The following is a 15955-nucleotide window of genomic DNA, read 5'->3' as shown; positions in this document are numbered from 1 at the left end:
ATAAAGTACAAGAAAACATTTTTATCCATCCCACCTTCTTACTAGCTGTGTCCATGTACTGATCTTTTTCTGTAATATTTGTATTATTATTGTCATCATCATTACCATCAGTATTATTAGCCCATTGTTATATTTGTATGTAATTCTCTTTACATAAATGTTTATTGTTATTAAAAATATTTTATCTGCCTCTATCGGGGTTGCTAAGGTCATGCAGGTTTGTTTACACATTAAAGTCGTGGCCATGAAAAAAATATGTTGTTCCCTCAACATAGGAAGTTGTGTCTACGAGAAATGGAGGTTGTTCTCTTAACATCTCGAAGCCTCCTCCTCTCCTGCTGTACTCTAGGTTTGTGCGATATATGTAGTCTGCGATAATATCATAATTTTTTTTAAAGATGTGCGATTTTGACATTATTGAGTACACTGTAAAGATTCCATGAAATTTACTGTAAAAACCGGGCAGTCATGGTTGCCGGGAATTCTACCGTAAAAATACGGTAACAACGTTTTAGGTTTTACGGTTTCAACCTTTTTACAATTAAACGGATAACGTTAATATACCAACCTATTAAAGTACTGAAATCTGCTTGGCACCTACCTAAATAGTAACATATATAGAAGGTGCGCCGTGTCATTCACACAAGCACTAGACACCATCATGATGAGACTCATTAAACTGAAATAAGCATTCGTTTAACAACATTAGATTCCTTGACAAAACGATCTTGTGGCCATATTGTATTACCACGTTCCCACAAGTTCATATCTCGCGGCCACAACAACACTACGTGAGCCGAAGACGTCCCCTCCCGGTCACCGCAGTTTTGTTCCCTCATAAACGGCTATTTTTTTTCCTGATATGCTATTTTCACACCATATGCATACAACCTGAATTACACTTGCTAGGCAATTGCGATGAAAGCCAAATTATGATCAATCGGGTCGATTAACTGACACGAAACCCAAACAATTTAAGAAAATGCAGAGTTTCTCAACGGTAAGCGCTCGACTCGTAAATAAGATCGTTCCGACATGACCTGAAGGCAGCTCGTGAATACAGTATGAATGAATGTTACTTACTGAGAGGCACATACTACAGTAATGTCTAGGCTAAAACACATGAATATGTACATTTTTATTTATCTTTTTTACTTTTACATTTTCATCAAGTACAAAGTTAAAATGCCTTTTGTTAATATATTCATAAAAGAGTAAAATAATAGTGCTTTTTCAAGACTACACAACATAAAAACAGTCATTGTCAAGACCAAGTCACTTCTCAAAGATATATTTTCATGTCATTCTTTTCTAGTTGATCATTTAAGAATAAATTGTATAGCACCTTTTTGAAACAACCTTCTCTGATTCAAGATATTCCTAAAATAACCTCAGGCAAGACCACGCCTCCTTTAAAGCTGACAACAGATTATTGGTCGGCCCTCCCGCGCATCGCCTGTCAATCATCTTCCCTGCCAGGGTTCATAAATAGAAAAGAATTCTCTGGTCTTTGCATTAATTGGCCACGCCCAACGCTAGCTCACAGCCCCGCCTTCGACCCCACCCCTTTATTATAACCATGCATATAATCATACACTAGCCAATAATCACGGCAGAATTACTCTAAATGAATTTAAAAACACCCAGCACACAAAATGTAATAAATTTCTAAAAAAGAGGCAAACTTATCTATGTACAATTCATTTACCACTTAAGTCTCGACTAATAACAATCAAACCTCACGTTGCGTTACGAGATTCACCAGCCTTCACCAAACAAACACAAACAGACTCTAAGGCTACGAGCGGTTCGACCCAGCACAGTGCCACGAAGTTCCTGCTAAAGGAGTCAGATTCTACCAAGCCAGCCTTAAAAGGAGAGCATCCTGCATTTCGGATGTTTCTTTTTAAAATCTTGACCAAAAACCTAAATATTCTGCCACTGGAGCAAAGTGAGATGTACGAAATGAATGGGTTAGCGCCAGGGGGCAAGTTCACCCAAAAATTAAAAATCGACATAAAATCTCCTCACCCTAAGGCCAGCCGAGATGTAGATGAGTTTTTTTTCCCCATCAAAACAGATTTAAAAAAATATCCTTTTGAATCATTTGCTCACCAATGGCCCATCTGCAGTGAATGGGTGCCGTCAGATTGAGAGTGCAAACAGCTGAAAAAATTAAAAACTTATTGGAAAAAATGAATTTCTATCAGTGTGAAATGACCAGTACATACTGTAGAATATGAAGAATATCACAAACAGTCCACAGCGGTAGTTTCCAGACCCTTAAACACACCGTTACACACACACACACACACACACACACACACACACTACAAAACTACATAAACTAAAAACTATATCATGAACTTTAAGCACATCTGTACCTCAACAAAAGGATGTGCATATGCAAATTACCACTTTTTGGCCACCTTCTCACCCATTCCATTATATATACTGTACATTTTATATATTTATTCTATGTATAATTATTTTTGATTTTATTGCACTTTATTCTCTGGCCACTTTGTCACCTTACCCGTCCCATTATACTGTATATATTGTACATTCCGCATATTCTACCCTATACAGAGAGAGTTTTTATAAATACATAGCAGGACTGTCGTACAAAACACTACACGTTGTATAATTATGTATGTGGCAAATGAAATTTGAATTTGATTTGTTTCTTACAAACACTTCACATTTTACTTCACAATATTTGGGCTCTCATCCTGACGGCACCCATTCACTGCAGAGAGTGAGCAAATGATGAGATGCTGAAATACTCCAAATCATTTCACATGAAGAAACAAACTCATCTACATCTTGGATGGCCTGAGGGCGAGCGATTTTTAATTTTAGGGTAAACTATTCACAATAGTCTACAAAACTCAACAAAATACATCATGCTGGTCATGGAAGTGCATGTTCTAAGTATCTCTAAGTAAATCTAGACAGAATATGCTGACCTTTTTGCATTCAAACTTAACACTCTTTAAACAACAATCCCATCAAACGTCTAAATAGCCGGATGTTCTCCTTTAAGTTTGGTTTCTGAGCATGAGCTAAACCAGAAGCTTACTATAACCTGTGGGCCGTAAGCATATCTCAACATCAACTGTGATATAATAATTCAGATCTGAATCTTAACTGCAAATAAAACCTTCTCTTAAGTAAGGAGTTGGCTGACCAGCTTTTGACATGTCAGCCAAAAGATCGAAGAAATGAGCAACCCTCAAATAAGAAGTAGTCCAATGTGCTAGTTTGGTTAGAGAGAAACCAAAAAAGTTTGCTTTCCTGGTTGAAATGTGATCTGTATAAACTCTACCCTCCAGCGAGGGCCAATTGAATTAGCAAATTCGTACAAAAATCCTCAATTTTCACATCTCTGTGAGCACCAGAATCCTGTTTACTTCAGATGTGAACAGGATTATAAAACAGCACACGTAGTAGAGTTGTACAGTAATCCAGTTTGTGAGTAATCCAAGTGTGAACTCTCCACTTGCACCACAAGAAGACTCTGGATCCTGGGAGCACCATGTGACCAGCTTTTATGACATCACACAGATGGGCCACTTTCCCAGAATCCCGAACGAAGGAGCACTGAATGTGTCAAGACCAGAACGGCAGAAACACAATACTATTCAGCCTTTAGCTTAGCACTTTGGCTGATCTGTATGCAGTTCAGCACCAGAAAGAAAGGCTGCGTTCACATTGCAAGAGCTTGATTCAGAATCTGAAATATTTCATTAAGGCTTTTTTTAATTTCCGAAATCCTACAAATAAATCTGTTTATTTTTTTAACAGATCGCAGATTTTCAGCGCAGCCTCCAAATTTAGGACACTATTTTTAAATATCATCTATCTCCTTTTCAACACTTCATATAGTAGAATTTAAAAAATTCTGTGAATTTATGTCAAGGTCCAAGATGCGATTACACTAACTTTCAAAATTTTGGGGTCAGTAATAGTTTTAAAATCTAATCTAATCAGATTTTTTTTAAACTCTCTTTTACACAATAATGCTGCTTTTATTTGATAAAAAATACAGCAAAAATGTGAAATATTTTTATAATTTCAAAATAGCTGTTTGCTATTTGAATAAAATGTTACTTATTCCTGGGATGAAGCTGAATTTTCAGTATCATTACTCTAGTCTTCAGTGTCATATGTTCCCTCAGAAATCATTCTAATATGCTGATTTGCTGCTTAAGAAACATTTTGTACTATTTCAGTGTTGAAAACAGTTGTTCTGCTTCATATTTATGTGAAAACTGTCATTTTTTCAGGATTCTTTCATGAATTGAATGTTTAAAATATCAGCATTTATTTAAAATACCGTATATATCTTTTGTAACATTGTCTTTACTGTCACATTTAATGAACTGAATGTATCCTTTCTGAATAAACATATTAATCTTTAAAATAAAAAAAGTCTCATTGACCCCAAAAGTAGCGAAGGTTAAAATATCATGAAACTCAATGCATGTTTCCGTGATTAATTTCCACATATGAAAGTATCTCAGATGGAAGATGAAAACACGATTTTTCATCAAACAACAGATCTGGGCCAAAAACCACGCAATTGCAGTGTGAACGTAGCCTAGCTGAAGCATAACGTAAGCCAGGAGAGAGTGAGAACGAAGCACCATGAAGCTGCACCATGGAGTATCTGCGGCACCATTGAATTTCTGCACCAACAGCAGAAACACATGCAAGGGCTAAAAACAACACCTGACTGAACAAACACAAATACGAAATACAGTAAGAGTGGTGGTATCCAGACTGAAAACGGCAAGATCTGGCATAATCGGATGCAAGTAATTCCACTTCCACATGCGGAAGGTCGGTGTGTGTTTGTTGTGGAATATTGCATCAGAGACGAAAGCAAACGACATGATCTTTTAAAGTAAATAAACTCTCATAAAGGAGCAGTTCACCCAAAGTGCAACCAATGTCATCAGTTATTCACCTCATCAAAGCGTTCAAAAAATCGTTGTGTTCGTCAATTTAAATTGAAGCACCGTCAACAGAGCTGTTGTGTTTGGAAGGCTGATTTAGGGATCACGCTCTTGAAGGGTTGCCACTTCCACTTATTACAAGCAAAACTCATTAATAGTTTTTTAAAAATGTGTGTTTCACAGAATTTTCATATGTGGCTTGTTTACGAGATAATGCGTTTGTTTTTAAACTCATTATATTATCTGCTTTTTTTTTAACAAGATCTGGCAACACTAGGGAGTCAAAACATACATTGTTCACTGTGACATCTTGCGTAAATGAGTTAATTTGGTTTTAAAATGCTTAAATTGGAACTGTCTACAGAGCAGGATTAAGCACTAATAAGTGATTTGACAACCAAATTGAACTGCTGTTTGCATGTGGAAAGACGTGAGGGTGAGCAAAAGAGGACGGAATTTTTATTTTTGGGTGAACTGTCCCTTTAAGGTGTATGAGTGTGTAACCGCTCTCAGCATGCATGTGTGTGTGTTATGGGACACAGCTCTCTCATATGTGCCCTATAGGCTCCAGCAGAAAGGCATCATACAGGACTGTTTGCTGTGTTTGTATTGCTGAGAGAGAAACAAAGAGAGAGAGAGAGAGAGAGAGAGAGAGAGCACCATAGTGGAGTTAGTTGTAACTGAATAGTTGCTGAAGTTTAGTAGTACCATAATAAGAGCGCAACCTGTAAACAGTGTATTGTTGATTTTTCAAGCACATCTTCTCTCTCTCACAGAAAACGTGTTTATGTGTGATGTATGTGTCGATGTTACAGACACGTGTGCTAACCAGGCACCACATGACAAAGCGATAAGTGATAAATTGCATTTCTTCTTAAGTTAATCTGACACTTTGTCTTAAGTAGATGTGATTTACCTGATTTCTATTAATGTAATAGTACAAATAGAACCGTAGCACTGCCTAATCAATCTCATAAAACTATGCCCACAATCACACAGTATCCAATTCAAAAAAAAAATACGATAAATTTTTTAAGCCCATTTTAGAACAGCATTTTTTTGCTTTATGATATATATATATATATATATATATATATATATATATATATATATATATATGCCATATTGCAAATGAATAAATTAAATAATGCTAATTAATCCATGTTAAGAAAAAAATTCCTTTTTATGTGGTAAATATACTTAATTGTCATTAAAATAGTGCAATAAATCTGATATCAGTGTGAAATATGACAGACATATTTTCTGTGAGATTCGTTATATATTAAACATCAAATATGACTTGATTCGTGAAGGTTTCCATATCATACCTGGTTAGTTCATGGCGTAACATAAGTTTGAGGGGTTGACGGTATTTGCCTCCTTTGAGTATTCAGACAGCATCTGCTTCTGTTTCATACCTGTCATCCAGCTTTTTGTGCTCTATATTTTTACACTCGGATAAACATACACTTGCGAACACACACACACACACACACACACACACACACACACACACACATTTTGTCTCTGTTAGTTGTGTGAGAGAGAAAGAGTTGTCACAGTTGGAACATGACCAAAAAAAAAAAAAAAAACTAAAACGACGACAATAAAATACAACGAAATCTGGATTCAGTTGTTTTCAAATAAATATCTGAAATGTGACTGTCTAGAGGATTGAATATTAATATTAGGATAGCACCAGCCATTCAGAGGCCACAAGCAAACATGACGATCACAAGAAGGTGGAGCTTATTGGATATGCAGGAAAGGAAGAGGAGGGATGTCACGACGCCATCATGATGTGTGGTGGGCGGAGCTTCAGTAACAGGCAAAGTATTCTTTGAGGGGAGCGAAGAGGTGGCGAATCACAGGCACGCTCCACGACCTTCCCAGAAGCCTTTGTCTGGCGAGACGACTCATGTTGGACACATCTGTGTAATGGACGGGGAAGCCGAAAACTCTGTAACACACACAGCAGTGGATTTTTACACCTAAGTACGAAGAGGTGAATCTCTTGAATTCAAAAATATGTTACATTAAGAACGCCTCTGAAATGGTTTTCAAAATGGTCCTGGAGCATCCCAGCACTGTCTCCCTCATCTAACACAACCAACTCAACTCATCACTTCATTCGTAGAGACTGAAACGGGTCAGAAAAGATGATGATTTGAGAGAAAATATGACGCGTGTCAGATCCGTGTCACGTTCAGCAGTGACGGCTCTTAAAAAGATAGCGTCCAAAAACAGCCTAATAACCTGCTGCTGCGATGTCTGTTCATTAAGAATAAAAGAAAAAACAGGAAATCAATAACGTTTATATAGTGTTTGATAACTTTATTCAGTTTCTGTATATTTATGCTGAGAGGCACAGGTAGCCTAGCTAAATATAACATTTATTAGAATGGGTTTATGTAAAGATTGTTTTTAAGAAGTTTTTAAAGTCTAATAAATGTCAAAATTGATAGTTCTTTAATTATAATGTAATGTTTAATGGCTAAAGTCAGTGGTTAAATATTAGTGGAAGTTTTTTTTATAGGGAAATCAGTATTACTTGGTATCAGTGATACTGGCCTTCAGTCATAAAATAATATAAACAAATAATACAAATATGCTGTTTGTACATTAATTTGAAGATTGAATGTGAAATTATTGCAATATAAAAGTATATTTAATAAAAATGTGCAATTACCTTTTTTTTTTTCAATCAACAGCACTAATACTTATGTATCACATCTGACATTCCTATGCTTATACCTTTACTCCCAACAGACGACCAGAGCAGTGCAATGAAACTTTTATTAATTTTGATCCCTTCCATTGTCCTCGTTTGCTCATTCACTTTAGATAAAAGAGTCTGCTAAATGAATATATAAATCTCCAAACTGAATAATGCTTTATTTTTTTGCTAAATATACTGCTTTCCCTTTAAATTTTGGCATGAAATAATAGCTAGAAGGCCCTCACCTCTCCATCTCCGTGCACCACAGGATATCCTCTTTATTGTTCATGTAGACGGGGTAGTGCTGGTCTTTGCCCTGTTTTATTGAGTTTGAGCGAGTTGTGATGGTTCGCACTTTTCCGAACTGAAAAAAAAAGAGAAATATAAATTCAGCTCTGCCTCAACGAGCCTCAAAACTCAAGACTCCATGTGAAATGAAATTTGGATATAATCAACGACAAACAAAGCATCAGGAATAATGACAACCTGATCGAACTATCTTTGATTTTAATGCACAAATCAAACCTTAGCTGTGCGTCCATGTTCCAGACAGTCTTGCAGGTCGAGTCTATCGTTCATCATGGCAGTCAGAGGACTGAGAGAGGGACAAAGAGAGTTTGTTCACTTGTGATTTAAACAACAACATCTAATTTCTCTCATACAGCAGATATTAAAGCAGCCGTACCGATTCATTCCAGGCAAGTTACCCCAAAAGTACCGAGCTCTGTGTGCGGCTGACACCTCCTTAGCATCGATCATTACTGGATTACACTGAACACAGACAGAACAGTTACATTCGACATAATATTGCTGAAGAAAATCAAGATTTTTCATGTTTTTAAAAGTCTCTAATGCTTATTAAGGCCGCATTTATGTAATCACAAATATAGTAAATATTGTGAAATATTATTGCAATTTAAAATAACTGTTTACTATTTGAATATATTCTAAAAGTTTTATTCCCGTAATTTAAAGCATCATTACTCCAGCCATCAGTGACATGTGATCCTTCGGAAATCATTCTAATACACTTCTTTGATGAACAAGAAACAAATATTCCATTTATTATTATCAATGCTGATAAACAGTTATAATATGTGAATAATATTTTTGGGGGAAACTGTGATACTTTTTTCAAGATGCTTTGATGAGAAGAAAATTAAAAGGAACAGCATTTATTTCAAATATAAATCTTTTGTAAATTTTATAAATATATTTACTGTCACTTTTGGTCAATTCATGAATTTTTCATTTCTTTAAAAAAAACAACAACTTTTCATTGATAGTGTATATATATTAGTGCTGTCAAATTATTAATCGCATCCCAAATGACATTTTTGTTTATATATGTTTATAATATAATAATATATTTAATGAATATGTACTGTATATAACACACATAAGGTATATATATATATATATATATAATTTAGACATTTTTCAGTGTCCAAATACAACCACAAGAGGGCAGCGCTGATAACAGCCCACATGATTCACAAGAATGAGTGTTTGTCTCGAGTGTGCACACACCTCCAGAAAGCGCGAGATGTCTCTCTTGTCACTGATTCCCATGGCGACGACATTTTCAAAAAGCCAGAAGAACGGCCGCTCGTCTCCTTCTTTGGGTCGGGCTTCGTGAAGCAGCCGGTAGAACTCAAAGAACAGACGCCCGGTGCCCTCTACACGCAAGAAAAAGCAAATGCATTCAACAAATGCATCAGTAAGCACGCATGCACATGGTTTTGCTGCTGGAGGTCGAGGGTCGTACCGTACAGGCCTTTCCTGGCAGGGTTGACGATGGACAGATCGTTACAGGGGCTTCCGCCGATCACAAGATCAAACGGACCCCATTCCTGAATCTGCAGTAAACACGTGGCGCAAAAAGAGAGAGACGTCAGAAATGTGTCAAATACAAAAGACAACGAGGGGCAGGGAGATTTATGCTCACATGTTTGCGCGTGATGTTCCTGACGTCTCCCACGTACATGATCTGTCCGTGGTGTCGCACGATCCCCACCGTGATGGAGTCCTCACACACCTCTGACGCTACGTACCGCTGCACCTGAATACCCAGATCCTTCAGCACCAGCAGCCCTGACAGCAAAACACACACACACACACACACAAAAACACACACAGGCTTATTCACACTACCACCTGAGTCTGATCAGAGAGACAGTTCACTAAAACTAAAAGAAACTTAAATATGTGCAATATTTATTGTTTCAGTTTTTCAAAATGACATTTATTTTGTTAACACTTAAAGCATTTATTTATAATGCTTTATAAAAGTAGTTTTAATGCATTAATTATGCCTTTTAATGTATTAATTATAACACTTATCAGCTCATTTTTACACATTATTGCCAGATATAATGTATTACAAGACACATTATTATTAATTTTAATTTCCGATTAATAACCCTTTATTTAAGGCTTTAAGTAAAGTGTTACTTTCATTTTTTATTAATAGATTTTTTTAAATACTATTTTCAGATTTACTCCATCATGCAATTAAATTTTTTTTTTATTTAATTATTTACATATTCAGCTAGGTGCTTCTTGTAGTCTTAGTTTTCATTTTCTTAAATACTTAATATATTTAAATTCACTTGCGTTTAAAAAAAACAAACCAAAAACTATTCACTATCAATTCAGTACCACTTTCACTGACACAGATTAGTCTATAATCATGTGACTACTAAATACATATTTATTTACTTATTTGTCAGTTTTAGTTTTCTAAAATTTTAATTTTAATTTAATTTTATTTTTTGAAATTTCAAAAAAAAAAAAATTAATTAAATCACTTTAAATTTCTGTTTGTATGTATCCATTTATTTGTGTATGTACATCAGGTTCTTATATATTTGGTTTTTATTTACTATGGTATCTATTTCATACTAACAAAAACTTCATCAGTTCACTTATCAAATTTCACTCATACAGACAACAAGATCATGCGGCTACAGTGTGATTATTTATTTATTCATTTAAAACACCTTTTTTATTTCACCAAGTTGCCATGGCAATATTTTTGTTTTGTTTAAAATGCATTGTTAAAATGCATAAAACGCATTCATTTAAAATGAATAACAACAAAAATAAAACTGACAAAAAACAAAAATGACAAAAACAGAACAAAATTACTAATGTTTAAAATAAACATCAAATATATAAATAAAATGTAATTCAAAATATTAACAAAGCTATAATAGCATCTCACCTGTAGCGATGCCATCAAATAAAGAAAGCACTCTGATTGGCTGTCTGTTCTCAGCTGACATTGGTGAAAACAACTTTGTCGGTTCCTGAGAGGAAGAGAATGGACAGATTTTTCTTTTTATTCAAGTCATGAAATAAAATTTCTTATTATTATTTTATGACATTTCCGTTAATGTCCTTGCACAACGATACAGAATATTTTTTCCCCTTATTCATCCTCCTTCCATGCAACATACAATTTCAGTGTATTTTCAGGTTTTTGTTTGTTTTAATAGCAATATCTGGCAACACTGCATTACTGGCACTTAAGTTGAAAGTAACCAAAAATGTTTTTGTTGGAAAAAATACAACATTTAATAAGGGAAATGCAAAAACATCTGTCAGAAATGTTTTCAATGCTGCCAAAAACAGCAGCTTTTAACACTAGTACAGAAATCTGTAGAACTAGTAATTTACTGAATTAAATTAAAAAGCCGATGCCAATGCTAGCCATGAAGAAGTCCATGCGATGCCACTCAGTATAGTAGTCACATTTTCACAAGAAAATGAAGTGATGACTGTATCATGCTGCTGATGACTGTATTAGAAAAATCCTGTTGAATTTGTGTCTAGACACACACTAAATGCACTCACAAAGTCCTGGTCGTGGTTGTTGGCGAAGAACAGCTGCAGTCGTGAGGTCCAGTCGTCTCTGCGCCTCAGGAGACCCGAGACGTTCCTGCTGCAGCACATGTAGCAATTCCAGGGGTCTTCGCGGATAGCGGCCTGTGCAGATCCGGGCCCCACGAGCAGATCCACACACTCCACGCAGAAACATCTACACAAACACAGAGGTAAGGCCTTTTTACACTAAACGTGAAAGTTGGGCGCAATGGCGCTTTTGAATCTGAACATTAAGGCCCTTTTGGGCTGCTCACAGTTTCACACTAGAGACCTGTATTTCTTTACACTAATAAGGCTGTGATGTTTTTTTACCGGTTTACACACAGGCCGGCATTTCCTTATTTTTATACTTTAGACATCCACCTTCTGCATTCAATGCACGCAACAGAGCTTTGCAAAAGGCCTACCGTAAAGACAGGAGATATTTGATTTATTTATTAATAAACTAGTGTTTTCTGTGTCAGTGTCAAAAAGTCGCAGATCCCGACTCGCCATCTCTTCACTGGACATGCCTTTAGAAAAGAAATGTATTTCAATACAGATTACATAATGAACAACTTTTCGATTCGTATAATTTCGCAATTGCTATTTTCTATGTATAATCTTTATCGTGCCTGCAAGACATGTTTCGGTTCATTTTTTTGTGAGGAGCTCCTAAACAAGACAGATACAGTGTTTACTTTATTTTATAAAAGCGCAGCATTTTGTTGATATTGTGAGTTCACGAAAATACAGTTCTGAATTATGCATCACTTTTATCTTCATGAGCAAAAACGATGGCATATTTAAGTTTAGTGACTGCGCTGGTGCCTCCATGTCCTGCAAAGCATGCTTAAGCACAATTAGATATATACTTAAAGAGCACACGCTTGCCTAGGCTTAATGTTTATACTACAATGATATATGCTTAAACTATTTTATTCCTATAGATTTTATTTTAGGCAAGTCTTGATGATTTGCGAAGACAAAATTGATCAAAAAGACTATGATCATTCATGTTGCAATTTTTTTCAATTTTCCCCCCGTTGCTCCACGATAAAATAAGCCGTCTAATCAGAATCAGATTTGAGCTTAGATCGTGTGCCCAGAGGAAATGCTGTAAACAAACACTGAAGTAGAGTATTGCAAAAGAGTTCATGTTATAATCGGTATCTAAATCAGATTAAGTCCTTTATGCAGAATATAATGATTTATTTTCTACTTAATTATTATGTGATCTGAAAAGCACTGTCCATTTTTTTTCATGTGTGCAAGTGTTTTTAATCAGAGAGCGTTCACTCTAGATCTGTCAACCATATCTCTGCATATAAAGAAAAACTGAGAGAAACATTTTTATGCAAATGTGATTATGACAGTATATTTTCTTCATGTGTTTTTATGCAGCTCATGGTATTTTTGTAACAATAAAGGTGACAAATGATAAGCAGGTGTAGTGATTAACCATATAACATATAAAGAGAGCATGTTTGCCTATTATAGAATTAAAACAAACTTATTACAAGCACTCTATGATGGTTTAGTGTGCATTTTAATCAAAAACATTCATGTGCACAAATGCTCAATGTTAACTTGATGCTAATATTTTAGGTGTATTCCTGTAAGCATTACAGATAGTCTGTGTTTCTGTTGTAGAACCAAACTTTATCTTAATTTATTGGTGTATACTAACCGTCGGCCAATGTTAAATCCATATAACGTTAGGAAAATTGCATTGCTGGGCATCACCTAGCTTGCAGGAGGAAATTAGCAGAAGGTGATCAATTCGTTTCATGCTCTGTGAGAAATTTCACCATGGTTTGCTGGCGACTCGCCTCGCTTTTTGGCATCACGCTCAGTGTGAAACACCCTTTACACCTTCCCAAATCTCTCAAATAGCGAACAAACCCACACACACACACACCTGCAGCAGTTGTTGTTCCCACACATGAGCACTTCTCGTCCTCCGCAGCAGATGGTGCAGTATGACTGATAACCGTCATCGTCGTACTGATACGCGCACTCCAGAAAACAGTTCTGTAGGGGAGGAGAACACCGCATCAGCACCAATCAGAAGTCAGAACAGGCTTGATTGACAGGTGTGCATGAGATGTACCTTGCAGCTCCGGCACATGGCTCCAACAAACAGAGGATGTTCTAGTGCTACGTTCATACTTCCACAGGAAATACAAATATCTGCAAACAAAAAACAACTCCATGGTGATATATGGAACAGCATGTGGCTGTACTACATTATTTATGCACTGTGCACAGTATGCACATTTTGACCTATGACCCTCTGACCTACCATGTTTGACTTAATATGCAGTATGTAACAGAGGACACTGTTTGATATGCAGTGTGCTCAACTTTAACATTTTAATACAAAACTGTAAATTTGATTATCTAATTAAATTATTTTCGCCTAAGCTGCTTTACGAAAACGAAGGCCTGTAATTCTTTCAAATGAATATTTACAGGGTTACAGTTAATGCCTAATGGGCTTAACTGACTAATTATATTTTACCAATATTACCTTAGACAATATTTCCCTTACTGTACATGCAGTACACAATAATTCACAAATCACATCACAAATTAAATTTACAGTAATCTTTCATTTGAATAATTGTGTATTGTACGGATGGCAAAAAATCTCTTTGTAGTAATCCACTATGAGTAATACAAGCTTTGCAGTTTGACATATTAAAAGTTAACACTTTGTGCCCCTATTATGGGTTATGCAAGGATCATATTTTAGTTTTGGAAGTTCCCAAACAACAGGTTGACATGCATGCAAGATTTGTTCAAGATAAATTTTTCTAAACCACTCCAGTGATTGGTCGATTTCGTTTAAAGCAGTGTTTGTGAGCTTTTAATGCTCCAAAAGTGGCACCTAGTGGCAAAGAATGAATTTGCATTTCCATTCATACCAATGTGAAAAAAACAAGTGGACAGGCAATATGCTAATATTTTTCTGTCTGGTTTAAATTTATTGGTTTAAATTCATAAATTCATATGCCAATTTCTTTTTTTTCAAAACGGCATATACAGTTCCACCAATAGGGTTATTATGTCCATAGTATTTTCAATACAATTATTTTTAAAATAACTCATTGTGAGACTGTAAAGCTTGTATTATTCGTAAGATTTATTACAGTGACTGATGCATTAAAACAGTGGTCCTCAATTCCTCAATGCTCTGTGCATTTTACATCTCCCTTATTTAACACAGCCGGATGAGATCATCAGCTTATTAGAAGAGAAATCCATGAACTGAACAAATGAGCTGATGATCTCATTCAGGTGTGTTAAATAAAGGAGACAGAGCAGGGGGCCCCCGGGACCGGAATAGAGAACCACTGCATTAAAACAGTAATTTTAAAAGATCAAACTCAATAAAAAATAAGACTTATTAATAAATCATACCATAGACTCTAAGTTTGATTCATTAATAATGTATTTACAGAGTTTGGCATTTAAAAAAACTGTTTTAATGCATTAAGCCACGATAAACATATTCCTTATGGGACTGTACATCGTATGCTATATTATTAATTCGTTTATTGAGTTTGGTCTTTTAAAAACACTGTTTTAATGCAGAAAGCCAAGCTAAGCATTTTAAAAAGATGCACTGGTTGTATTTCATATTAGTGTGCACGTGTATTTCATATATATTTTGAACATCCAATAGTATACATGTATATGTGAGTAGTTGTAGGTGTATGTGCAGCTGTTTTTACAGATTAGTTTTCTTTTTAACGTAAAACAATCATTTTAGTTTTGATGAGTTGTGTCAAAGGTGTCTTAACATTTTTAAACACACATTTTATTCAAATGTCACATTTAATAGCAAACTCACCTTCAATATTGCGAGTCTTTTGTCTGACTTCACATACGACTCTCTCTGTGGAAAACAAAACACAGCGTCAACAATCACTACAGTTCAAGTTGGAACAGTGTATGTAAAAAAAAAAAGTGAAGCTGGTTTGCGGTGTGTGTGAGTGTGTGTGTGATACCTCGGGTTCCTTCATCAATAATCTCTTTGATTTTGGGTTTTTCAACACTGTTCTTCCTGGGTTTCTTGGCGGGGGCCGGAGCCGTGTACGCAGCAGCCTCTGGCTCCACCCACATCTCTGGATACACCTCAGTATACGGGCTCCGCTCCGCTACATGACACACACACATCTCTTTAATATTGCAATTGTTTCTCTTAGACAGCAATGAGATCAGCAATGAGAAAAGGCTTTTGCTTCTTATGTTTCTGTTCAGAATAGGACCACAGGAATTTTTATTTCGTCTCCTACACCATTTCAAAAGAGATTTCTCCAAGGCCAAATTATCAGGTTTATGTTATCCGATTTTTTTTTTTTTTTTGAGAAACAGTACAAATTATAAATTAAATTAAACA

At 35.7% G+C, this 15955-nt stretch overlaps 1 protein-coding gene across 1 annotated transcript in view; it reads right to left on the bottom strand.

Moving 5' to 3' along the window:
• Window positions 1–4873: 4873 nt before the first annotated feature.
• The window catches only part of dnmt3aa (DNA (cytosine-5-)-methyltransferase 3 alpha a), a 37460-nt gene continuing 26378 nt past the window's right edge, over window positions 4874–15955 (bottom strand). Inside the window, 13 exon segments of the mRNA XM_043219701.1 lie at window positions 4874–6921; window positions 7926–8044; window positions 8206–8275; window positions 8366–8451; window positions 9211–9359; window positions 9449–9539; window positions 9629–9774; window positions 10907–10991; window positions 11539–11722; window positions 13469–13581; window positions 13661–13740; window positions 15407–15451; window positions 15564–15713. Of these exon segments, the coding sequence (XP_043075636.1) occupies window positions 6756–6921; window positions 7926–8044; window positions 8206–8275; window positions 8366–8451; window positions 9211–9359; window positions 9449–9539; window positions 9629–9774; window positions 10907–10991; window positions 11539–11722; window positions 13469–13581; window positions 13661–13740; window positions 15407–15451; window positions 15564–15713 (1484 nt within the window). The 3' untranslated portion in view covers window positions 4874–6755.

Source organism: Puntigrus tetrazona, chromosome 20 (genome assembly GCF_018831695.1).
Source record: "Puntigrus tetrazona isolate hp1 chromosome 20, ASM1883169v1, whole genome shotgun sequence".
In the NCBI taxonomy this organism is placed as follows: domain Eukaryota; kingdom Metazoa; phylum Chordata; class Actinopteri; order Cypriniformes; family Cyprinidae; genus Puntigrus; species Puntigrus tetrazona.
The sequence above is the reverse complement of the archived record's forward strand: the minus strand, read 5'-3'. Positions and strand labels throughout refer to the sequence as shown.